The following is a 26,178-nucleotide window of genomic DNA, read 5'->3' as shown; positions in this document are numbered from 1 at the left end:
TAGCATTCGTTACAGGTGCAACCGTGGCCGGTATACTCGTACAATAGACGACGCTGTGCTGTTGGGCGGCAAAACAATACTGAAATCAATCTCGGCAAAATTCCAAATTTTCACACTTTTAATACCATTTTGGAAATGTTACGATGTGGGTGTATGTGTTTGGTTATTAAAAAGGAAAAAAAATGTTGTTGTTGCTTACTATCTCAACTCGGTATTCAACTCCAGATCATATCAACTTCCTCATATACCTATATTATATAGTATGTTATGTGTGAAAATGGTATGTGAAATAGAAGGTGTGGCCGCTTATTGATTTCACTTGTTAAAATATATATTTTTTTTTTTTGAGTCAAAAATATTATATATACATATATATTAAGCAAGGCGATGTAAGATTCTTTGAAATTTAAATCTTCTACATTTTAGGTTAAGTTCGAAGTTTTTACACAAATTTAAACCTTTCAATTACATTTTCTCAATTTTATAAAAAATAAATGTCATCCGAAGAACCTCAACTTGAAGAAATATGATCGAGGGAATTTTAGGTTACGTTCGAAGTTTTTTGGTAAATTAAAACTGAAAACCCGTTTAAGCATATGAGATCACTTTTGATATGGAAATACCTCGTAAAAAACCATACCTTTCGATGAACCCCATTTTGAGCAAGTATTATCGAGGAAATCCAGTTTTCTTTTCAAATTGTGTTTATATTATCCGAAAATGGAGTGTTTCGAATATGTCAAATTTCATTACACCCCCGATTTATTGATACATTTTATAGTATGGAGAGGCTTTTCATCTCAATATTAACCCGGCAGTGTTAGACAATGTCTTCTTGAGGTTGTTACCTAATTTGAAAAGCCTTCTAACTTTCTAGAGAATTTCATCACACCTTGGCAGGAAGATTTTCGTGGAATTGATATATATACAATTGGAAGATCTCTTGAGAAACGGAAAAATAGTGATCGTCCCCATATGTTATGATCAATGATGATATTTTCCCAAATTGCTTTTGTAATATTCGGAAAAAAGTTTCTAGGCAGGAATAATGTCTCATATATTGCAACGAGCTTTTTTTTTGACCGCGGGCTCTTGGAATCGTAGTATAAAATTTGATTAAGAAGTTTAATTAGATCTAGTCTAGTCTCACTTAGGAACAGAGAGAACATACCTAAACAAATCTTTTCTTGAAACCAAATAATTATTCTAACATAAGCAATCTCCAACTATTATTTTCGATAGCAGTTCCTATCTGATAAAATCTCAAGCCATTTGGACCCACATCACATATCATACATTTTGAAGAAAGTCGTCCAAATATCTCTCTGGACTGTAAGCCCTACTTATATATACTTGATCCCACGATAGATTAATAGTAAGTCGTCAAAAAAAAGCTATCATGAGAGTCTGGATTTCAACGAAATCGATCTAAGTTTTCAGCTGCAGCAGAAAAGTCTCGTCTCTACAGAATAAGTATTTATGTTTGAAACGTAATACGATATTTCGAAATAAGTTTACAATCGTCGAGACTGATCGTCACACTTTTTTATTAACAAAATATGGTTTGACTGATTAATTTTAAACACAAAACTGTGTACTTTCAAATATATACCTACATATCAAGCTAAATGCGCATAAACTTGTGCATTTACCGCGCCTTTTACCGGAGCATGCAGTTGCATATACATACATATTTACTAGCAATCGGTCAATTTGTGTATTAAAACAAAAACATTTAGGCTTGTGCATACATGCAAACATACAAACACATGCAAGCTATAAACGTTAAACTGTCGAAGTTGCGAAAAATTTACCTGTCTGCCATTTGTGTTTACACTTGACGCTTGAAGCCGAAACGAATTGTATGCATATAATGGCATATCGCATGCGATATTTTTGTACAACCCTAAAATTATCGCATGCGATTTTTAGTAATATGTTGGCGTTTGAACTACTTTGGAGTTTTCGTTACATTTGTTGTGTGCAAAATCTTTGTGGGTACAGTATGAGGGTATATTATTGGATGCAGTAAATTATATTGAAGATAATATATATTTTTAAAAAATTATATTGATATGTAAGAAAATATATGTTAAGAATTAAAAAAAATTTTGTACTTTTTAGTTGAAAATTTTGCAATAAATATTTTTTTTTTCTAAAATCTTAAAAAAAAAATCTTTTATATATGTACATATTATAATATATATATTAAAAACTATTAATTGGCAACCCTAATGCTGGAAAATCTTACTCATTACACATAAAAAGGAATCTCAAAAATGTATATTGCTAATAAATTATGAAACGTATGTTACTTATTCTTTAACACCCACAGCTATATTCATACATACATATATATGTATACCATACACATGTAAGCAATAATTAAATACGAACATATAAAATAACATATTCATTAAAATTTTGTTTGTTATTAGAGACCTCAACGCATATAAATATGTTTGAGAAGTTTCTTTTTGTATTTTAGAGACTATTTTAGGTTAGAAACTGTGCTATATACATACATATCTGTTAATGAAGACACAACCCCGATAAGGCTTTAATTGAACATATTTTTTGGTGTCTAATGTAAAAAAATAAAATAAATGAACCTAGGTGGGTTGTAGCCTCTCTCGCTCAGTGCAAAAATAATTTTGTTTCGTCCCAAAATTGAATTCTCATACTATGCTCTAAGGTCTATCTATGTATTCTATACTAAAGGGTTTTTCAAAAGGGACGCTACAAGTGTAGACCGATAGTGACAGCAAACAACGCCATTTTTTGCCGATCTTTTGCCATTTCTCTTCAGTAAGGTTTGCCATTTCATCATGGAAAGATATACGATCCAACAACGAGTCGAAGTTATTAAAATTTACTACCGAAATTCGGTCCAGACGTACTCCATGAGTCTCCATTGCTTCCCGAAAAAAATACGGTTTGGTGCGGTTTATGGATCGGCGGCGTCATTGGGCGGTACTTCTTCCGTGATGATAAAGACCGACACGCTACTGTGATTGGGACTTGTGGACTTGAATAATGTGAGGTTCCAATAGGACGGCGCCTCAAGCCACACAGCGAACGTCACAACTGATTTTTTGAAAACCGAGTTTGGTGAACGAGATATCTCACGAAATGGCCTAGGCAATTGGCCGCCTCTGTCGTGGGATTTTACGCCGTTAGAGTATTTCCTGTGGGGCTACGTCAAGTCTATGGCCTATGTCAACAAGCCAGCGACGATTGATGAATTTCGTACGAATACCGAACGTGAAATTGCAGGAGTATCGTCCGATTTATGCTTGAAAACCGTCGAAAATTGGGTTCAACGTCTTTTAGCGCTTTTATTGAAAACACTTTAATTTTGCAGCATGGAACCGCTCTAATTTAGGCACTCAAATCACTAGGTTAAGAGCCAAGTGAAAGAATAAGAATGAATTGGTGTATTGAGGTCTCTGACTACCCTTGAATATCAAACTGATTTTAAAATTTCAGAACAGACACCAAAATTAACAAAAAAAAGTAAGGAAAGGCTAAGTTCGGGTGCAACCTAACATTTTATACTCTCGCAATTTATTGATATATTTTTATTAAGATAACACACCAATTGACCCAATTTGAAAATCATATAATTAGTTATATGAGAAGTTATGACCCGATTTTAACTATTTCTGGTACAGAGACACACTATTAGAAGAAAAATATTTCCTCTGAATTAAATTAAAATATCTGAGAGATTTACCAAAATTTTCGGAGAAAAATTACCATAAATTCTTCATATTCGTCGAATGTCGATGTCGAATGCCTTCAAAAGTTATAGTCCGATTTCGACAAATTCCGATTTTCACATGTGACGCCACAGATCATATACAGTGTTTCTGTAAAGTATTATTCCGCTATCTTCATTGGTTCCTTATGTATATATTATAAAGAAAAGTAATCAGATGGAGTTCAAAATTGAGTTACATGGGAATTTGTCGTGGTTGTGAACCGATTTCATCCATTTTCCACACGTGTTATCAGGGTGTCAAGAAAATATTATTAACCGAATTTAATTCGAATCGGTCGAGTAGTTCCTGAGATATAGTTTTTGACCAATAAGTGGGCTATGCCACGCCCATTTTACAATTTGTAAAAAGATCTGAGTGCAGCTTCATTCTGCTATTATTTCTGTGAAATTTAGTGTTTCTAACGTTTTTCGTTGAGATAATCCACTTTTAGTAATTTTCAACCTAACCTTTGTATGGGAGGTGGGCGTGCTTATTATCCGATTTCAACTTTTTTCATGGTGTGTGATGGCTTAGTTATGACACTTTATGTATTTTCGGTTTTCGCCATTTTGTGGGCGTGACAGTGGTCCGATTTTGCCCATTTTCGAAAGCAACCCTCTCACAAGGAACATGTGCTCCAAGTTTCATTAAGATATCTCAATTTTTATTCAAGTTATCCGTTACACGGACGGACGGACAGACAGACATTCGGATTTTGACTCGTCTCGCCACCATGATCATTTTGATATATATAACCCTATATCTAACTCGTTTAATTTTGGGTGTTACAAACAACCCTTATGTGAACAAAACTATAACACTCTCTTAGCAACTTTTGTTGCGAGAGTATTATTAAATTAGAGAATTGGAACAGAACAGAAAATCTTACATAGAAATTAAGAGAAAATACTTTTGAATTTTTTTTTTGAAAGTGATATTGTTCTATAATTGCCTACCGTCCCTATTTCCACGCCATTCTACTGTATCTATAGACGAGCGACGGCGGCGCGGCAGTTGGCTAGCCAAGTGTTGTTGACGGCTAACGCTTTTGGCTGGTGCGACTAGCTTCATGCCTAAGCAGCCACAACACAACGATTCAGTCGCAAGAAAACCACCAGAACGCTGTGTTGTATCGCGTCGTCATCGTTTGCGCCGACTTAGATTTTCATGTTTTCATAAGTAGAAAAAAAATTCCGAAATACAAAATACAAAAATAAAAGTAACAACAAAACGTTAAGCATTAAACGCATGCCAAACGATCGAGTGTAATTTTCGCTGCAAAACTTTCCTAGTTAAAACGCGAGCCTGCATTGCGAGTGAATCGAACATTATGCGCGTTGGTTAATTGCAGTGAATATAGGAAAGCATAAAAAAATAAAAATAAAATAAATAAATAAAAACAACAAAATAAATATATAAAAACAACAACAACAAAGAATTTCGAAAAGTAAAATTAAGTAAAAACCGACGAGCCCAATTAATTGCCGTACTTGCTTGTTATTGTTTCGATTTTTGTTGTTGTACAACAACATATAGTGTTTGTTGTTGTTGGCTAACCGTGTGCATTGCAGAATTGCGTGCGACACACAAAGCAAAAACCGTTCGTTGCACAAAAGATTGCAGCGAAAATATTTCAAAAATCACAGAAAATAAAAAAACTCAATTTGCACAAACCACAACAATAACAATAAAAAAAATAAAACAACAAAAACAAATTAAGTAGCAGTAGTATATATAGAAATCATGCCGTCCGAAAACGATAAAGATATTGAAATCGGCAACAAAGTGGAAAATGTTGTTGCTGTTGCCAGCGATAATGTGGACAGCGCCACCCCCGTCGCCGTTGCGCCCACCGCCGTTGTCGTAGTGGCCGTCAAGCCAGTGGCGGAGCAATCGGTTGAAGCCACAACGAATGGTAATACTGTAACAGCGCCGACTGCAACGGTAAATAAGGAGCAAGAGCAAGAGCAGCAGCAGCAGCAGCCGAAACAAGAAACCGGTGGCTTGCAGGCCAACATAGAGCCGATGCAACAATCTAATGCAGGTAACTGGTAACTAACTGATGTGCTTTGGTATGCGAGCAGCGACGCGGCGCACACACACAAGTGTATATACATACATATGTATGCGGTGGTACGGCTGTTGCCCCGCCGACGTCGCGACGCGTCGCCTTGACATTTGGTCATTAGCCAGCTGCAACAAGTTAATGTTGATTTGCGGCAGTAAAAGTTGTTTAGCCGGCCTGCAACAGCACAACAACAACAACAACACAAAACTAATATTTTATGTATCTCAAATACATACATACATCGTAAATATGTTGCCTGCGCGCGATGCTGTCAAAGTTGGCGCATTAAACGCGATCAGGCGGCGCTGCGCCTCTGGTGTGCGCCTGCGCTCAATTTCACTTTTTTCACTTTTGGTCATTTACAAGCGTTTCGTGTTGTACAAAGTGAATTTTTCCATTATTTTTCCAATGCTTAGCTTTTCGACGGGGCGTCCAGCGATGCCAGCTCAGCGCTCAGGCACATACATACATACATACCGACAAGCAATATTTGTTCGTCTCAAGTAAAAGTAATTAGCGTCTGGGTAACACAATCGCATTGCCCTTTTTGTTGAATGTGTTTAAATTAATTAATATACATACCGTTATAAATTAAACGCAAATATTTGATGTGTCATGCTGGAGCGTTCACACAAAGACATACAGACATATCTACTTGCAGACATATAGACTTTCATATACATACATACGAGTATAGTTACATGTGTTGAAACATGACTTTTTATGTAAACATGCAGGCTCATAAGTAGTACATGCATGCGGCGAGACATAAGTATGTATACACACCCATTAAATAGTTTGGGCGGCTATCTATATAGAATACATATGAGAAATTGCTCGTAAAAAATGTTGTAGACATGACTCTGGAGTCACATAAACAATTAATATAAATTTTAATAGTCTCGAGAACGGATATAAATATTATTTGTGCATAATAAATATAAGCATAAATTTCAATAGCGTAGGAATTCGCTAATATGAACTTCACATAAATTTGTTTAAGGGGTTAGGTGGGTTTTAGAGGCTAAAAACAAGGGTATTTTTATATATTTTTTTTTTAATATATGCAATAAATTTAAACAATTCAGCGTTTCAAAAATACATATTTAACAGTATTTTTATATAAAAATTCCAAAAACTCAGCCGTTGGCACCACATCTCCCATGACGTGTCCAAAAAAAAGCTCTCACCTTGACATCATAACTAATGATTGGTTCAACTAAAAACAATAAACCAAAAATATTTCGATAGCACATGGGTAAATCCAGTTAATGAACGAAGGAAATAAAAAAATATTGAAATTTGAATTTTCGACAGAATTTAAACCAAAAAAAAACTCACTTTTTTGGTAAAATTTTCGACATATATTGGCTCGAAAAAAATAGTTGTAATTAAAATAAAAAAATGCTACTTCTTAGATAATGTTTTTTTCAAATATAACGTTTTAAACATATTGCACACACTTTTTTTTTTAAATTTTGAAACCCACCTAACCACTTAGGAAAAAGTTTTTTGTTACTTTGATACTTCGATTGCGCAAATATTTCCGTTATTTGTGGAAGACAACTTCATGCGCCTCGACTAAGTTACAATAGTCATCCAGCTAAGCAATTTTTCCAAAACCTTAGATTATTATTGTTGTCGTTGTAGCTGAAGAAAACATTCCCAAACTAATTTTGAAGAATCCTGCCGAGTTAAAACTTTCTGGCCGGTAAACATCTGAGATCCAGTTGCTGTGGGTACGGTTAACAACTTATGTCTAACGGCTACAAGTCCCTAATGTCACAAACTTGGTCTTAAAAAACAATTAACATTTAATCTGATTTAAAAGAAAGCTCCAGCCGACATCCGCCTTTACGATGTTTCTCAGTATACACTAGCTTATTTACAATGCCATGGAGTAGAATATAAACGTTATCCGATTTCTAGAGCTCCAAGAACCCACAGTTTTACTTTTTTATATAAACGCTGTGGAATATTTGCTCTCTCTCTCTCTTTTCGCCACTAAGGTTCGAAGAATTTTTTTCTAGAACTATACAACATTGTCTTCGGAGATCACTTAGTTTACAATATTTCTCAACTTGTTTTTCAAGCGTTTTTTCAGTTCCATGTAAGTGTGATCTTTTGTTAAGACTGCTCCATATTCATATATAGACCAAAATATACATATATGTATACGTACATAGCTCGACCAGTTTCTATTTTTTGAAGTTGAGTCCATTTTTAGTGATGTTGTGTCGAACTTAACAGGTGATCGCGTTATATTGCGAATCTTACTTAAGATTTTTCCAAAACCTTAGATTATTATTGTTGTTGTTGTAGCTAAAGAAACATTCCCAAACTAATTTTTAAGAATCCTGTCGAGTTAACAGTCTTTGACAGGATAAAAACCCAACTGTCGTTGGAGCGGTTAACACATTATTGGATGGTACCTCTTTAAAAGTCTGAAGATTGCAAAATCAATCAATTTGGTCTAAAAACACAATTATCATATCAATTACCTACAATGTCACCACTCCGAAAACTGTCTTTTTGCTCTGAGTACAGATTAGCTTCTCATCTTTCACGTACGAACTTTCCGATTCCAAGAAACGACAATTTTAATTATTTATATAGTTACCGTGAAGATCTGTGAACATCTTCTTCTTAGACATATGACTTCGGAGATCAATTTTCAATATTTTTCGACTTGCTTGAGATAATCACTTTATAGTATTCCAAGGTCAGATGAAAGTGTCAATTTTACATGAATTTACTTCAGTCCTTTAGCTCATTTGCGTGAAGTATTGAAATTGCTTTCTTCAAATATTGCCTTGTTTTTTGATTAAGGCGATCTCATAGAACGTGATGCCATCCTAACAGCTGATTGCTTACTATTTATAATTTGACGCGATGAAAATGTCATATCATCTGTGATTTTTGCATATTTTTTCAACCTTTTTGTTATCATTTCTGTTCGCGAATTCGTTTTCTGTTTTATACTGGCATTATTCTATTTGATTCTTTTATCAGTTTTTTTATATTCCGTTATACTTGTAGTCTTGTTTTACGAATTCGCTTAAGACTTTATGACAACTTCCAGCTTAAGCTTTTAAAAGGTACTTTCATTAAAGTGGGAGTATGAAAAGCGAAAACTGGTATTTTGATTCAGATTGGGTGGGCCTCATCTTTTATCTCGAATATCTATTTTAAAATAATCTCCATCGCCAGTATGCATACCTTAGTATATAACAGTTTAAGATCAGGAAGAACTATAGTAATATATTAGATATTATTTCTACCACACTGAATTGTCTAGTTTCACAATTCCAAATACAAAGCATATATTTGCTCGAATTACTACCTTAATTTTGTTGGGCGAGGTTTCAGGAATAAATAAAACGGGATAAACAGTCATAAATAGATCGTTTCGACACTCATATCCACTGGGACTACTGGAAAGATTATATTTTTCCTTCTTTTTTTATAATTTGCTGAACTAAACCAATTAGTAGTATAAAAATGAATTATTTTCTCTCATGGGAGCCGCTCCACCCTTTTGCAGCAATATGCACGTGCAAGCCAATGAATTAATAAACCTAGAGAGACATATGATATTTGTGTACACTCATGCATATAAACAACAGACAACGTGCGATAAAAATTACTTTTCACTGATATGCGCCGGGAGGAAAAGTTTTCTACGCAATCTAGTTTTAATATTTATTTGAATTGTATCATTCACATGCTCTCGTATATAAATAGACACATGGGAACTGTCGTGTGTGTGTGTCTGTCTTTATCTGCTATATGTCTGAGTTGTGGATGGATTTATGTATCGCAAAGTGTGTCTAAGATCAGCAAAGCCAAGGCATCTTTATTGCAAAATAAAAGATCACATAGCTTTCAATTAATTTGAATATGTATATACATATGGATGTACACAACTCATTTTGATCTTTATAGCAATCAAGTGGAAATTTTTATTTGTTCTTCGAGATAAAAATTTATATGTATAAAAATTTATGTTTTACAACGTTGTTTGCTAAAATTTGTATTTTTATAGGTGGCAACTCTGGTTAAGAAAAACCTCTAATAAGAACACTATACTTTTTAGAAGATTTTTATGAAACTTTGATCTTTAAGACACATTTTGTACTATTTTAATCAGATGTAAATTTTCCAATAGGTGGCAACTCTATTCAAAAATATATTTAACAGAAGAGAAATACCTGGCGGAAGGTTATCTCAATTATACTTTTAGTTGTATGTGGTTGAAATACATTTTGTATTATTTTGCCAAATTTTAGTTTTTTTCGGCAGTTGCCAACTGTATTTAAAAATATTTACCGTAAAAACGTAAAAAAATAATTTAAAAACATTAAAAAAAGAGACAAAACACGATAATGTAAGTTGCTGCAAGGTGAAAATTATTTTTAATTTGAAATACACAATTTTTTAAATTTATTTTTTACGTTTAAAATCAGGTGGCAACGTCGTAAAGAATTATTTAGGTAATTAAACTTTTTAAACATTATTTTTTTAACTTTATCAATTTTTTTTTTTTGAAATTCACAAATTTATAATTTTTTTTTCGTTTCAAATCCGGTGGCAACATTGTAAAGCAACATTCATGTAACGGAACTCTTTTTAATTTTTTTTTAATTATATCGAATAATTTTATTTTTTTAATAATAAATTTTAAAAAATTTCATAAGTGTGGCAACTCCGTTTTTACATATATTTAAATTGTATGATTTGAAAATATCTAAAATAGTTTAGTGCTCACACAATACAGTGTATTAATATATTATATTCATATTTTTTTATACCCAAAATCTTTGCAAATCAGCTGGCAACTACTTTAATTCAAAGTGATTTGCTTAATAACTCACGACTTTTAAAGCCACAAAGTTGTTTGTTTTCGCCAACTATATTTATAAATCTGATTTTTTTCTATTTTCTATATTTTTTTTTTGTAAAATTTATTGTTGTTTTCTTTAATTTTTCCAATGTCGTGTAGGCATGCATGCATAATTGTAATTATGCAGAGACATTATGGGAATGTTAATGAACAATTGAAGAATGGAGACATTATTACTATTCATCAGCAGCCACGTAAATAAGAAAAACAACAGCAACAATCAAGAAATAAACTATCAAGCACGCATGCTAGTTATCTGTAAAATTATGCAAAAATACAAAGAAGTGTGCTTATGTACATATATTTACACGCATTTAAAAAAAAAAAAAAAAAAAAATATATATATATATATATGATTGTTCAGATGTATATAAGTACATATGTATGTATGTATTCTTGTAAATATGTAAATACTCGCACGGAGTCTCGTTCCAAGTGCCAAAAATTCAAGGTTATCCTACGGCTGGAGGTTGCTACTCTGGCACATTATCGTGATTTCTTTTTTTAATGTATTTTTCCCTCCTTGGAACTATTCTTATCAGCCATTGTACTTTTGCAAATTTTCGGAAATAATTTTCTTCGACATTTGTCTTGTAGACTTTATCTTATTTGAAGCATTGATGCTTATTTTTCGATAATTTATTTTTTTCTCGTTATACTCTCGCAACATGTTGCACAGAGTATTACACTTTTGTTCACATAACGGTTGTTTGTTTCACTCAGAAATAAAATAGTTAGATATGGGGTTAAATATATATAAATGATCACCATGACGAGTGGAGTTGAAATTCGGATGTCTGTCCGTGCAAGCGATAACTTGAGTAAATCGGACCATTGCCACGCCCACGCGAATGGCGAAAACCGAAAACATATAAAGTGCCATAACTAAGCCATAAATAAAGCTATGGAAATAAAATTTGGTACAAAGGAACGCACTAGGAAGAGGAATATTTGGATGTATTTTTTTTCGGAAAGTGGGCGTGGCCCTGCCTCAAAATAGGTTGAAAACCACTAAAAATGTTTTAATTCAGCAAGGAAAAACACCAGAAAGCTTAAATTTCATCATAAAGAAGGTACAGAAGGGCTGCATTCAAATTGGTATGCATACAAAATTTTAAATGGGCGTGGCTCCGCCCACTTATGGTCAAAAACCATATCTCCGAAACTACCCGACCAATTTCAGTGAAATTCGGTTTCTAATATTATCCTTGCATCAATGATATTTTGTGAAAATAGGTCAAATCGGTTCACAACCACGCCTACTTCTTATATACCAGAACTTTGAAGTCGATATGAATCGTTTACTATACATAACGTAAGCACTAGTGAAGATATCGTAACAGAATTTTGTATAAATACTGCATTTATAGTGTGGCACCCCCTTTCTAAAAATCACCGAAATCGGACCATAAGTTTTCAAGGCCCCATATATTGAACATAATGATCTCAGTGGTTATAATTTTTTTTTACCGAAAATATAGGAAAGTTTCTCAGATATTTTGAAGAAATGGTGAGGGAATATGTTTCTTTTAATAATATGTCTCCGTGTCAAAAATGGGTGAAATCGGGTAGTAACATCACCTACCTCCCAAATACTTAATATTAGGGTTTCCAACTTTCAATGGACTTTATACCATATATATGACGAATATGTGGGTAAAATTGTGTGTTATATTAATAAAATTAAATAAATAAATTGCGAGAGTATAAAATGTTCGGTTACAAACGAATTTAGCCCTTAGAAAAACAAGTAATCTACTTCTACAAAGCAAAAATTTTATTCGGTATATTGCACAAAAATTAGAGATTATCAAAACAATAGGTGGATTTTTTAATATTAAAATTTTAATTTTTAAAAGCGAAAGACGAAGATACTCAATTTTCTATTATATATTTTCTTAGTTTACACTTCTTTTCCTTTGTAATCATTTTTATCATGGTTTTCACAGTTCCCATGACAATTCTGAGTCAATACCTCTCTGAGTGCTCTTCCATATCAGTCTCCCCGATACTTTTGTCATTTAGCACTTACTCAGCTTAATATAATATATAATAATACAGAAGAATCTATGAACTCTGCTCTCCTAGAAAAATGTTAGTTCTAAGAGAAATTAAAATTTTACTCAGTTGAAATCCCCAGAACAAAATATTATACCCAATTAAAGTAGTATAACCCCTTAATATTCTATATCTAGTTGATTATACCTGTTTATTGCACTTATATCATTTTAAAACTGTTAATTGGTCGAATAAATCATTGGTATAACCATTTGCTTTTCCATAACTACTTAATTATACCAGTCTATTACTTGTATACCAATTTAAAAAATTATTACGCAGTTTAATTCAATAAAGGAAAGCATGTGGAGACCCCAATTAATTAGTATAACCACATGCTATTCTATATCTACTTGATTATGCCAGTCTCTTACAATTATACCAGTTGTCTGTTCGATTAACCACTCTCCAAAGTGTAGCGAATCGAAGTTGCAACAACAGCAACTGCTTTTGACTTCATTATGTTCTCAGCCTAAAGTGGTGCTTGATGAAATTCGAAAACATGAACTAAATGTTTTCCGGAACAATTGCAAAACTGATTGTCAAGTGGATATATTTTTAGTTGAAACTAATTAAATTTTGTACAATACCTTTGATTTTTTTTTCGTATTATCTCATATATTTAAGTGCAATGTTCGTATATATGTAGTATTTGATTATATGCGCTAGATCATTCTTCAGGCATTAGTCACAGAGAAAGCTACTACTGATAGCAAATAAATTATTGATCACCTTTGGGGCCATATGATCTTTTGGAAATTCCGGCGAAACTATAAATACACATTGTTCGCAACATTTATGGCTTTATCGAAACGTGTTACGACCCAACATATTTATATTCTATATGTAAATATATTTATGCGCGCGCATCGATCATCAGTAGATCTAAGTAGGTACAATACTTTTGCACTCAAATTATATATATTTGGGCTTTTACAAGCGATAAAAGTCATAGTAAAAAGTGATTCTCCAAGTCTTATCAGTCTACGTGCCGCCGTTGGTATTTCAATTATCAAGATAATATACAGTTAGATATGAGATTGAGCGTGTAATTGGTATTCGTATAAATTCAAGCGTCATCTCATTGTTCACTACTTAGTTACTGTTATAGAGAGCCATAGATAAGTCGCCGTCGTCGTATAGAAATATCATAGAGAGTGAGTTCTTTTTTTTTTCAGTGTACATTTTGTGATAATTATAGTTTGAGATAATACAAGTAAAGTTGTATATTATAATAAATTAATTTTATTGGAAAAGGTACTTTAATGCTAACAAGGTTGCGTTAAAAGTAGATTAAGGGAATAGAAAATAAATATATGACAAATAAATTTTGGAACTTTTGTTTAGGTCTCAATGTTGTTATTTTTAAGCGTTTAAAAGGGGATATAAATAAAATGCTATTTTATCTTCTAGTAAAGCGACATCTTTTTTGGAAATTGATATATTAGAGGCCCTCCATATTTTAATATGAATATAAAGAGAACTTTAAAGGCCCGTCGTATTACAAAAATACGAGGAATCGTAAGAAGAACCAAAGTCTATCTCAAAAATCGAGTTTGAGAAGTGTTTCGACGATTTGAAGAAGCGCTGGCTTATTCAATGCATTATAAAAAGTGTTACTAAATCCGATCTAGTTCAAATATGCGCCGTTTCGTTCGATACTCTGTTTCCATCTAGACGGCAACTTCAAATTACCCACCTCGTAGAAGCCCCCTCCTTATTTGCGAAGAACTCGGACAGCCACTTTTCACAAGCCTCTCTTGAGTTCAACTTTACACCATCAAGGGCGTTCGCAGTGGACAGGAATAGGTGGTAATCACTTGGCGTTATGTCCAGGCTATATGGTGGATGCGATTAAACCTCCTATCCGACCTCCCGTAACTTCTGTCATCAACGAAGTGTGTGGTCTGGCGTTGTCCTGGTGGGACACTACACCCTTCCTGTTGGCCAATTCTGGTCGATCGCAGCAGGTCAGTAGACGGTAGAATTCAGTGTCTGGCCATACGGGTGTAGCTCATAGTGGATGATTCCCTTCCAATCACACCAAACACACAGCAAAACCTTCCTCGCCGTCAATCCCGGCTTGGCCACTGTTTGGAACGATTCATCGGCTTCGACCAGGATCGTTTTCGCTTGATTTTCTCGTATGTGATCCATTTTTCGTCGCCAGTCCACTTCAAAAATGGTTCGAGTTCGTTTCGTTTCAGCAACATATCGCAGGCGTTGATTCGGTCCAGTAACTAACGCTCATCTCCTGGGCGATGTCACGAGATGCCACATGCCGGTTTAAGTCGATGTTTTCCATGATTTGATCAGTATTCATCTTCATAGGTCTTCCGACGGCTGGCTTATCCATGGTGTCGTTTACACCCGCTCTGAATCGTCGAAATCATTCCTCCGCAGTTCGAAGCGAGAGAGTACCATTTCCCAAAACGCCATTAATCTCACGGATTAAGTACTTTTACCTGTGGAACCAAAAAGTCGCGAGCCATTTGAGTCTTGATCACGTTAGTCCCAGTAACGCTTCTTTCGTGATCAGGTTTCAAACGTATTATGCCAATAATGCCATAGAAATAGAGGCTTCACCAGGATGTTGTAACCTTTTCTGAATGCAAAGGGAACTCTTGGAGAGTTTTTTCCGATTTCTTCACATTACAGATACTACTATTTTGCTTATTTACGTATAAACTTTTATTCAGACCAAAATTGGTCTAATCGCTCACATTGATTTGAAAGTAAAAATGTAAATGGAACGTGAAGTTTGCTCTTTGGAAGTATTTTTAAACGTTGATCCGTTGTAAGCCTCATATCTTAATTTGCCAAAAAATATACTAAACATAGTTGTCATACACATATTTTTAATTTGACAGCTGTTTTGACAATCACTTGTCACTCTATGAAATTTTACACCTCTCACATAGACAACCTATATTTATGTATCGCGATATATTGAACTATAATTTACCAAGTGAAACCAAAGAAGAAAGACGCATTTCATGCATTCCCAGCCTAATTTATAAATAAATATAGTCATTTTCACATATGCTTTTTCAATTAGAAACCCCCTCCACCTCTCTCAATACAAAAAATTGCCCACGACACTGCACCACTTCGTTCGGAAATGTGTTAACAAGTGGAAAGCGATGTTTATGAATGCAAGTATGCATGTTTCTGTTGACATATCGACACTTGTACATATGTACATGCGTCTATTTATATTTGTTTAGTCATTTAGAGTCAAATGTTTTCGAAACTTTCCTCAACGCGCCGACTACCAAGTGAATCGGGTGCGGTGAGATGGGAAAAACGAAGAAAATATGTTGCAGCTACGTACGAATGCTACATACATATATACATAAGAGCTACTTATATGAAATATCATATTAATAAATATTTAGTATAACAAAAACAAGCCATTAGAAACATACATACATCCTATATATTTATAGTTCGTATAATTCTTTTAATTAATATATAATTAAATAATCATTTATTACTTTATTCAAATTGCAGGCAAAATGGATGAGGACGCCACACTGACGAACTTCAAAGTGTTGTATGTGGTAACACAATTGTGCGGCTTGACGATGATCATTTTGGTTGGCTGTTGGGTTGGCATACATTTTGGCGGTGTTGGCGGCACCGACAATCCCAAACTCGAATTCAATTGGCATCCGTTATTTATGACAATCGGCCTATTATTCTTATACGGCAATTGTAAGTAACGCACCCAGCACAGTGTGGCTCGGTGGCAAAGCATAAAACAAGTGTTATTAGTCGTGTATGTACTCGTAGTACGTCAACTTATGGAGATATGAAGCGTATTATTATAAACATATTTGCGTACATTGACACACGCTCGCACACCTTTTACGTACAAATATGTGCGGTGTTAACTGATTTTTGTACAGCGGCGGGCAGCTTAATGGTGACATTTGATATTTTACAAAGATTTAGAATAATTTTTTAGGTTACAACTCAACGCTCGTTAGATTAGCTTTACTTTAAAGCTACAGTTGAACTTTCATAATTCGAACTTCTTTAACTCGAGTCTTTTCATAGCTCGAACTCTTGAATTGACAATAAAAGTCAAATTTCATACAAATTACTTGCCGTAACTCGGAAATCTCTCTAGCTCGAAGTTTTTTTGTGGATTATGGTGATTTGAGTTAGGGAAGTTCAACTGTATATGATTTCAACAAATAATTTATAAAACTCGACATAAGTATTTGACTACCTCTTGGGGTTCTTATATTTAGCTTTATATAAAATAATTCTGATCTTATTTGGACAACAACTAACCTTCCAAGAGTATTTTGAGATAAATAGCTTCTCATAAAACCCTTGCGACATATAGAAGCAAAGTTAAAATATGTAGGGACCCCAATTTTTCAAAGAGAAGAATCTTGGCCAAATAACTAAAGAACCAAAATTTAAAGAAAGAGCATATCACCTTATAAGTAAAAAAAAAGAAAACATTTTACTAATTCTTTTTAGCCGAGTTGTTTGCTAGAAACATTAATGTTATATAGTTAACCGATCTGAACAATTTTTTCGGAGATTAAATTATTTCTATGAGCAATAACTCACACCAAATTTCGTGAAGATACCACGTCAAATGCGAAAATTTTCCATACAAGCCATTGATTCCGATCGTTCGGTTTGTATAGCAGCTATATGCTATAGTGAACCGATCTGAACAACTTTTTCGGAGATTAAATTATTTCTATGAACAATAACTCACACCAAATTTCGGGAAGATACCACGTCAAATGCGAAAATTTTCCATACAAGCCATTGATTCCGATCGTTCGGTTTGTATGGCAGCTATATGCTATAGTGAATCGATCTGAACAATTTCTTCGGAGATTAAATTATTTCAATGAGCAATAACTCACACCAAATTTCGTGAAGATATGTAGTAAAATGCGGAAGTTTTCCATACAAGCCCTTGATTCCGATCGTTCGGTTTGTATGGCAGCTATATGATATAGTGGTCCGATATCGGCAGTTCCGACAAATGAGCAGCTTCTTGAAGAGAAAACCACAACTGCAAAATTTCAAAACGATATCTTTAAAACTGAATACAGATATATAGATCGTATATATACAGACAGACCGACAGACGGACGGACATGGCTAAATCGACACAGTTCAACATACTGATCATTTATATATATACTTTATAGGGCCTCCGACGCTTCCTTCTGGGTGTTACAAACTTCGTGACAAACTTAATATACCCTGTTCAGGGTATAAAAATAAGCAAACATTTTTCAATAATGATAATAAAACTAAAAAAGCCCGAAAATTCGTTGTCCAAAAAAATAGTAGTATTTCCCATCTGGTTTAAAAAAGTATCTTAAACATAAGTATAGATACAAAGAAATAAGGTTCAGTACTTGGTCGAAAAACTCCTATTATAGAAAACTGCCTTACAGGGATGCGACATAGAGTTGATTAGGCCTCCATAACGGGTTTTAGGTACTTCTTCCCGAGAATACTTCACTTCTTCACGAGAATACTACTTCAGTTTGCAATTATTGTATCGTTTGGCTTTTCTGAATATCACCCCATAGGTTATCTATGGAATTGAGGTCGGACCATTGCGCAGACCAGGACATGACCTTAATCCCTTTGATACGAAACCACTCGTTGGCTAGCCGACTTGTATGGTTCAGGTCATTATCCTGAAGAACGACTTTACTTTCATCTGTCCATAATATATTTCGTCTCTTTTCCAATTTCAAGGATATGACTAAAGTCTTACATATGATGTTCTCCAAATGGTCAATGCTCTGTGATAATGTCTTTGATACTGTGGATACTTCTCTAGAAATTCACCGTGGTTAGCTAAGCCACCTTTTCAAAATACAAATACAATTAATTCCTCAGAAATTTCAAAACTCTTTATTCAACTCAAGTTAGAGACACTCTCACACCTAGCTTAAAAAGATCTTGCTTTTATGGGTGTACTTCGAAGAGATATCTTAAGAGTTATGAGTGGAGTTTTAGCTTTTTTTTGTATTTTATTTTCACCGAAAAGCTGAAAAACGTTAAAAGAGAGCTACAAAAGAGGCCTCATAAGAATACCTTCATAGTTCGTAGGAAGCTTTGTGAGGTCCTACATTTATCGAATATCATTAAGTCGCAAGGTAAATGTAGGAAAAAGAGGAGCGAGTATTCGTTGATGATGTTCCTTAAGATGGTCAAAAAAATAAAGCTAAACTATTCTAAAAGAAATAAGGTTGTCCATACATTCTATTCATTCTTATTTACTGTATTCGAAGTTAACTATAATAGCCCTATTAATACTTGTAATAAATTATCCGAAAGTCCAACAGTAGCTAGAACTAAGAATACCTTAGAGAGCAAAGATTTCTATGTAGCGGATTACTCGTCTATTAGACACATTTAAGTAAACAAATCGCGACTGTTTGGCTATTTAGAAACGCTCTGAGTTTGCGTTTCGCGGAATTAGTTTTCCGGCCTCAAGTACCGTAGCATAATATCCGATAAATATAAGATAACTTTACGACTTTTTGCCATATTTAAAGACAGATCTAAACGGATTAGCAAAGTAAAGAGTTCAAGAGTTGACAAATTTAAGAGATTTGTAGGTTAGACAACTTTTTTTTACAAAATAGCATCTTCATTCTTCTTTTTTTTCTGTATATATTTCCACTAACTCAACTCTTTCCTCACTCCACAGCCATACTCGTTTACCGCGGCTTCCGTAATGTGCGCAAGAAGACGCTGAAATTAGCACATGCCGGCATACATTTGACAGCCTTCGTATTGACCGTTATTGCACTGATCACCGTCTTCGATTCGCACAATCTGGCCAATCCACCAATACCGAATATGTACTCGTTGCACTCGTGGATGGGCATGGGCGCTGTCATTGTCTTCGGCTTGCAGTATGTCGCTGGATTTACAGCTTATCTCGCACCCGGCTGGCGGGAGGCACTCAAGGTCGCCTACATGCCATTGCACATCTATTTCGGACTCTTCGGCTTCGTCTTGGCCATAGCTAGTGCGCTAATGGGCATCACTGAGAAGGCTATATTTGCTATGTGCGTAACATATTATATGAATATTTTTTGTTTACTTTATAATTTAATAAAAAATTTATATTTTTTAGACCCGATTATTCCTCGTTTTCGAGTGCTGGCGTTATGGCTAACACTATCGGCTGTTTTTATGTGATTTTCGGCGCTTTGGTGGTGTATCTGGTAACCGAGGGTTCTTACAAGCGTAAACCCATACCAGAGGATACGGTGCTCTTAACTGGTGTTAATGAATAAATCTGTTTTCTTTTTGGACAAGCAGCTGATTTGTTTGGGATGTGTACAGCTGTGCGGTTAAATAGTCGAAAAGTTGAATGAAACTCAATGTTCTTACTTTCCATTTATGTTTCTATCTTTTAATGTGCTATGTATGTAACTATGTTATTTGCTAAGACAACGATACAAATCACGAATTTGCAAAGAGATAGAGGGGGGTTTCAAAATGCGTACATACATACAAATACTGTTATAATATTTTATATGTAGGTTTGTAATGTAACGGGTGCTTATTTTAATGTGTGTACTATTTTGGTGCTTAATTTAAGTAATTTTTGTTTTCTGAAAAGTTTTTCTGTTTTACATAAATATTTATAAATATTTTTATATACACATTTACATACCATAGTTACTTACTAACTTATATATACCTATATATATATACATACAAACAATTTATATATATATATATTTGCAATGGCTTGGGGAGGCCGACTAGAGCACAAAATCTGTGGTGCTTTTTTGAAAACTTTTACACAAATGCTTTATATAATGACCGTAATAAATACATACATACTAAATAAATAAAATTAAAAAATTTTGTAATTTAAATAAATTATTTTTTTTGCTTCTAAAAATTTTTTTTTAATATTTTTTTTTAGCTACAAATTTATATTTCTAACTATATATTTAGTACATGCATACTTATGAATATCAGTATCTACATATACATACATACATATGTAAATATTAATATATACAAATTTATATACAGATATGTATATATACATACAAATATTTAAACAGGCGTAAAGACAAATATCCATAAGTGTTGTTGGATGTATTCATGAATTTATCTGTATGTATACAATATTTAAATATAATATATAAATAAATAAAAGTTATTTAAAGCAGAGACGTTAAGCAATACAAGCACTTTTTAAAGATAAAAAACGAGGACTCACCCACTCGCACTCCCAATATGGGACATTTTATAGAACTGAAGATATTTCGTAGTGTCACATTTTGAGTGCGAATGACTGTATATAAGTAAGAAAAAACTAAATTACAATCGAAGATTGAAGTTGAAGTATATCCAGTTGCCAACAGGAGAGCTGGAGATCACACTATGTATGGAGGTTAGAAAATGCTATAGAACATATTTGAAAGAGTTGCCATACATCAACGAGTTTAAGTTAGGCTTCCTGACCTGATGGAAAATCTGAATATTTGGAATAACGTGCTTTTATGAGACCCTAAAAAAATTAAATATAGTATCAAACGATCTTCCAGATACACTACATCTATCTATTTTCTGCCTGGAACAACGAATTCGTCCACATTGCGTAAGGTAAGACATCGAAGATCAACGAGTCTTGATTAAGGCAGTAGTCTGCTTTACAGGCTTCAAAAAATCGATTTTTTAAATCTCTTCCAAAACGATCCAAGAATATGTCTTTAAAATTCCAGAGGCCAATTCGACATATTTTTGAAGCTAGAGCAGTTTTAGTGGCCGAGCGTCGAGCAGGTGCGAATACTCTGGCAGAACTTTAAAGCGCGTTTTCTCGAGTTTTCATTTTCACTTCACTCTCGAGTGTTAGAAAACGGTGCCGGCGATAGCAAAAAGAATATATATCCGATCGGAAAAAAAACCAAAGTGATCTAGCTTCAGTATTAAATTATCTTCTATTTGAACTAAAAAAGTTGGGCAAAACTATTATTTAAACTATGTATTTGTTTTGCAACTTAAAGTCAATTTTTTTTCTTAAAAAAGTGAATTTTTTTTCAAACTTCGAAAAAATTTGGAATTTTATAACTTCTTCGGTATTTTTTAGTTTATAAAGAAAAGAAACTTATAAAAATTAAAAAAAAAAAATTGGTTCGACTGTTTCAGATGCATCGCACGACCTCCATCACCGGCACCGATTTACAAGTGCAGACTCCAGGCGCTCCAGAAAAATACTTACAACTTTGAAAAAATTTCAATATTTTTTAATAATAAATATTGTTTTTTTAAGCCCTAAATATAGTACACTATCGTCTTAAAATTCCGTTTACCGCAATCCTTTCCTTAACTTTCAAAAAAAAATGCTAAAAAACGCTTTTTTTCGGCTTCTAAAGCAGACTACTGCTTAATCCCGACAACTTAATTGATTCGTGGTTTATATATATTTTAGTAAACCAAACAAGAATAATAGAATACACCTATTTAAAATGTTTTTCAATAGGGACGCTACAAAAGTAGACCGATAGGAACAGCAAAAGACAATTCTCTTCAGTAAGGTTTGCCATTTCATCACAGTGAGTGGCCTTAACTTTAAGAGCGCTACGTAGCGATGAGGCTCATTTCTGCCTGAATGGCTTCGTCAATAAGTATGCGTTATTGGTCAATTTTTGGCCTGAATTGGATGATATGGACTTGAACAATATGTGGTTTCAAAAGGACGGCGCCACAAGCCACACAGCGAATGTCACAATCGATTTATTGAAAACCAAGTTTGGTGAACGTGTTATCTCACGAAATGGCCTAGCCTATTTGCCACCTCTGTCGCGTGATTTAATACCGTTAGACTATTTCCTGTGGTGCTACGTGAAGTCTATGGTCTATGTCAACAAGCCAGCGACGATTGATATTTTCATACAAATATCGAACTTGAAATTGCAGCACTATGGACCGATTTATGCTTGAAACCGTCGGAAATTGCGACAGCGTCTGGACTGCTGCAAGCGTGCCCGTGGTGACCATGCAGAAGAAATCGAGTTCCATACTTAATGGCATCGAATGTACTTTCACAGGAATAAGGAATTTCATTGATATCCCAAACCGTTTTTGTTAAAAAAAAAACTGCTTTAGCGCTCCTATTGAAAAACTCTTTAGATCTTTATACAATATTGTTTTGATTTTGTCTTTTTAAACCAATAGTAGGATATGTAAGATATAGTATTAGATATAAATATTGAGTATAAAAACAAAAAAAATCAAATCATGAAAGTAGTATGGGAGTTATAATATTTCTCTCAGTAGGTAATACCACGACAGTTTTTGAAAATATCTATGGTCTTTCAGATAGAAATGGGCAAACTTGACGTTGTTTCTTCTGAGCGAATCTTCTTGTCTTCGGAAGGCTTAAATAGCTTGAATTTTAATAATCGAATCCCCGCTTAATTGCATTATTAGAAATGTTAAGTAAGCCTAGCAAGATTCAATCATAAGGTCTGGGGTAAATAAGAGATCCATAGTCGTGGCAATATAGTCGCTATAAGTCCCTATGATGAAACGATGAGCTGTACGATTTATACGACGACATTGACATAGTTCAGCGAATAAAAAGACAGCGGCTACGCTGGCTAGGTCATGTTGTCCGAATGGACGAAAATGCTCCAGCTCTGAAAGTGTTCGATGTAGTACCCGCCGGAGAAAGCCGAGAAAGAGGGAGACCTCCACTCCGATGGAAGCACCAGGTAGAGAAGGACCTGGCTTCACATGGTGTTACCAATTGGCGCCAAACTGCCAAAAGGAGAGATGCGTGGCGCGCCGTTGTGGACTCGGCTATAACCGCGTAAGCGGTGTCTACGCCAGTCAAGAAGAAGAGGGTTTTATGACGGTAGTAAAGAAAAAATGAAGGAGATTTAGTTTTAGATGATTACTTCATGAACAATATGGGCGATAGAAGACAGAAGCAGTAAAAAAGGTGAATCACGAATTCGAAACTATTCTAAATTGTATGGTTAAATACATTCTCTTTTAGATGAAAAATGATTGAAAAATCTTTGAAAAAAATGTATGAAGCAATCAATGAATAATGAAATTTATGATTAGAAAAGATATGAGAGATAGTTGTATGAAAAACACAAATAAACGTTTTCTTAGCTCAAAAATATAGTCTAGAATCTTGGTGAAGCTAAATAAAGTAAGTAAGTAAGTAGTAAGTTTTTGACGTATTCAATAAATATTGGATAAAGATCAGATAATAGCCTCGAAATTACAAAAAAACACACTTGTTAATTACACGATCAGCAATCAAAACGTGAATCCAAACATCATCACGTTGTCTATTAAAAATAATTTATTGACTAGTCACATGATAAAATAAAAGAATACTTACGCTTAATACTATTAGACACAAAAAAATACAAAAAATATTTAACTTAAAACAACTTTCGATAATCTTAAATCTAGCAAATGTCACTTTCATACTCTAAATTACTCGTTGTTTCCTCGACCACTTCATCGTCCTCACGAATCTTTACGAAATTCAATGACTCATCGACATTAACAATATATGTTGGTATATGGCCACGCCCCTTAACGAATGTTAGACCACGATAAGTGCACTTAACATTGTACGACTCCAATATTTTGGCGGTATTCTGTGTGACTTGTATGGAACCGGCTATACCGGTTGAGTCCATGCGCGAAGCCATATTTACCGCATTGCCCCAGATGTCGTAATGTGGTTTGTACGAACCCACCACACCGGCCATTATGGGACCATTGGAGATGCCTTGTAGCGGTAAATAATTAACAGTACTTTGGTGTTATATAATTTTTTTAGAAGTCATACTCATATGTCACATTACCTATACGCAAAGCGCCACAGTCCTCTTCATCATTTTCGCACTGCAGATTCTCCATGTTGAAGGACTTCATGGTGCGCATCAGCTCCAAAGCGAATTGCAGCATGACAAAGACCACATCATTGTATACCTCCGTTTTATGAGACTTCTTGTTGTGACCCTCATACTCCTGCAGTCTTATGGATTGGCCTTCGACGTGTCTGCTGGTTGTGGGATACTCATCGCCGATCTGCCCTTCTTCATCGATGTCATGCTGTCGACTTGCTGTTTTTAAATATTTGTACGTTTTTATGAAATAAAAATTTTGGAATTCATTCCGAACGATTTGCTTACAATAATGACTCCTACGTCCATTGGGCAGCAGCGAAGAGCTGCGGTAAGCTGTCTGTGTTTTCCGATGCTCCGAACGTTTTGGATCCAAACCACAAGCTGCCATATAAGTCCAGCCGGCAACTTTGATCTTTTCCACTTTCCTTGTGCCTGTGTAAGTGCTCAGCTAAAAATAGATTATTGTCAGCTCTAAGCTGTCAGCTGTAAGTCTTGAGATCAAGGTTTGGTTATTTCTTGAAAATTTGCTTTCATTATTGGATTTCAGAGCCCACATCCGATAAGAAAATTTATTTAGAAGAGTTTTTGTTATCTTGATATTATCCTATAGCAGAGGTTTTTTCTATTTTTACATCCGTTTCAAAGTTTAGGTTAAATAACTCCAGCGTTAAAGTTACTTATATAATTGGTTAGATTCGTCTCGGAAAGAAATCGAATCCCCAACGTATAGGATATCCTCTTAATTCACTTGTATAAGGCGGTTCACATTTTACGTTATACTTTAAGATCTCTCTCAAAGCCTCAGCGTATAGTAACTTTAATACTATTGCTTGAGGTTTCATTGCCTTCGGCGGCAAAAAATTGTGTTTGTAATTTTTTACAAAAAAAAAATAAATTGCACTGCTTGAAATCAAATCAAGAATAACCGAACTCAGGTGTTAGTGAAAACGATCAATCTATTTGAGGTTAGGTTGACCAACGCCAGTAACAAGCCAACTGAACGTGTTTCATATTTATAGCCTATAATTTAACCGCTTTTATGGCGACAATAGTCTCATAAAGCAAAACGATATTTTAAAAATCGCCTTATGGTTAGTTGGTTGATCCCAAATATTTACTAAAAACGTTCCGACAGCACGAAATGGAGCTGCCTTTACGCCGCGATGTCTGAATTCGGCAAAACTAATACGGCTATGTCAGTTGACTTTGAGCAACACCAAAAGCTCCGTCATGATTGTGAAGGACCTCTCCGAGCCGTTCGATACCAAACGAGGTTTCAGACAAGGTGACTCACTATCGTGCGACTTCTTTAACCTGATGCTGGAAAAAATTATACGAGCTGCAGAGCTAAATAGAGAAGGTACAATCTTCTATAAGAGCGTACAGCTGCTGGCGTACGCCGATGATATTGATATCATCGGAAGCAACAACCGCGTCGTTAGTTCTGCTTTTTCCCGCCAGAATAAGGAGGCG

At 34.5% G+C, this 26,178-nt stretch overlaps 2 protein-coding genes and 1 long non-coding RNA gene across 11 annotated transcripts in view; 1 reads left to right on the top strand and 2 right to left on the bottom strand.

The window, feature by feature from the left end:
- Nucleotides 1-20,499, top strand: part of LOC105211020 (plasma membrane ascorbate-dependent reductase CYBRD1) — a 30,507-nt gene extending 10,008 nt beyond the window's left edge. For 2 of the 4 annotated variants that reach the window (XM_011182264.3, XM_011182263.3), the window contains exons 2-4: nucleotides 16,307-16,510; nucleotides 19,506-19,869; nucleotides 19,938-20,499. In XM_011182264.3, the coding sequence (XP_011180566.1) occupies nucleotides 16,312-16,510; nucleotides 19,506-19,869; nucleotides 19,938-20,100 (726 nt within the window). In that variant the 5' untranslated portion in view covers nucleotides 16,307-16,311 and the 3' untranslated portion in view covers nucleotides 20,101-20,499. Of the gene's footprint in view, nucleotides 1-4,925; nucleotides 5,809-13,929; nucleotides 13,951-16,306; nucleotides 16,511-19,505; nucleotides 19,870-19,937 lie in introns of those variants that run through there. The other 2 variants (XM_011182262.3, XM_054229313.1) reach the window with 2 other exon arrangements.
- Nucleotides 1-26,178, bottom strand: part of LOC105211014 (protein furry) — a 185,897-nt gene that overhangs the window by 147,158 nt on the left and 12,561 nt on the right. For 4 of the 6 annotated variants that reach the window (XM_054229307.1, XM_054229308.1, XM_011182265.3 and 1 more), the window contains 3 exons: nucleotides 24,991-25,153; nucleotides 24,661-24,921; nucleotides 20,153-24,584 (listed from right to left, as the gene is read on the bottom strand). The exons of the other annotated variants lie outside the window; for them this stretch is intronic. In XM_054229307.1, coding sequence (XP_054085282.1) covers nucleotides 24,256-24,584; nucleotides 24,661-24,921; nucleotides 24,991-25,153 — 753 coding nt within the window. In that variant the 3' untranslated portion in view covers nucleotides 20,153-24,255. Of the gene's footprint in view, nucleotides 1-20,152; nucleotides 24,585-24,660; nucleotides 24,922-24,990; nucleotides 25,154-26,178 lie in introns of those variants that run through there. 6 annotated transcript variants of the gene reach the window in all.
- Nucleotides 5,290-10,434, bottom strand: LOC128921501 (uncharacterized). The gene is made up of 2 exons (XR_008470937.1): nucleotides 8,334-10,434; nucleotides 5,290-8,276 (listed from the first exon to the last, which is right to left on the bottom strand). It is a non-coding gene; the product is annotated as an uncharacterized LOC128921501 (long non-coding RNA).

Source organism: Zeugodacus cucurbitae, chromosome 4 (genome assembly GCF_028554725.1).
Source record: "Zeugodacus cucurbitae isolate PBARC_wt_2022May chromosome 4, idZeuCucr1.2, whole genome shotgun sequence".
In the NCBI taxonomy this organism is placed as follows: Eukaryota; Metazoa; Arthropoda; class Insecta; order Diptera; family Tephritidae; genus Zeugodacus; species Zeugodacus cucurbitae.
The sequence above is the reverse complement of the archived record's forward strand: the minus strand, read 5'-3'. Positions and strand labels throughout refer to the sequence as shown.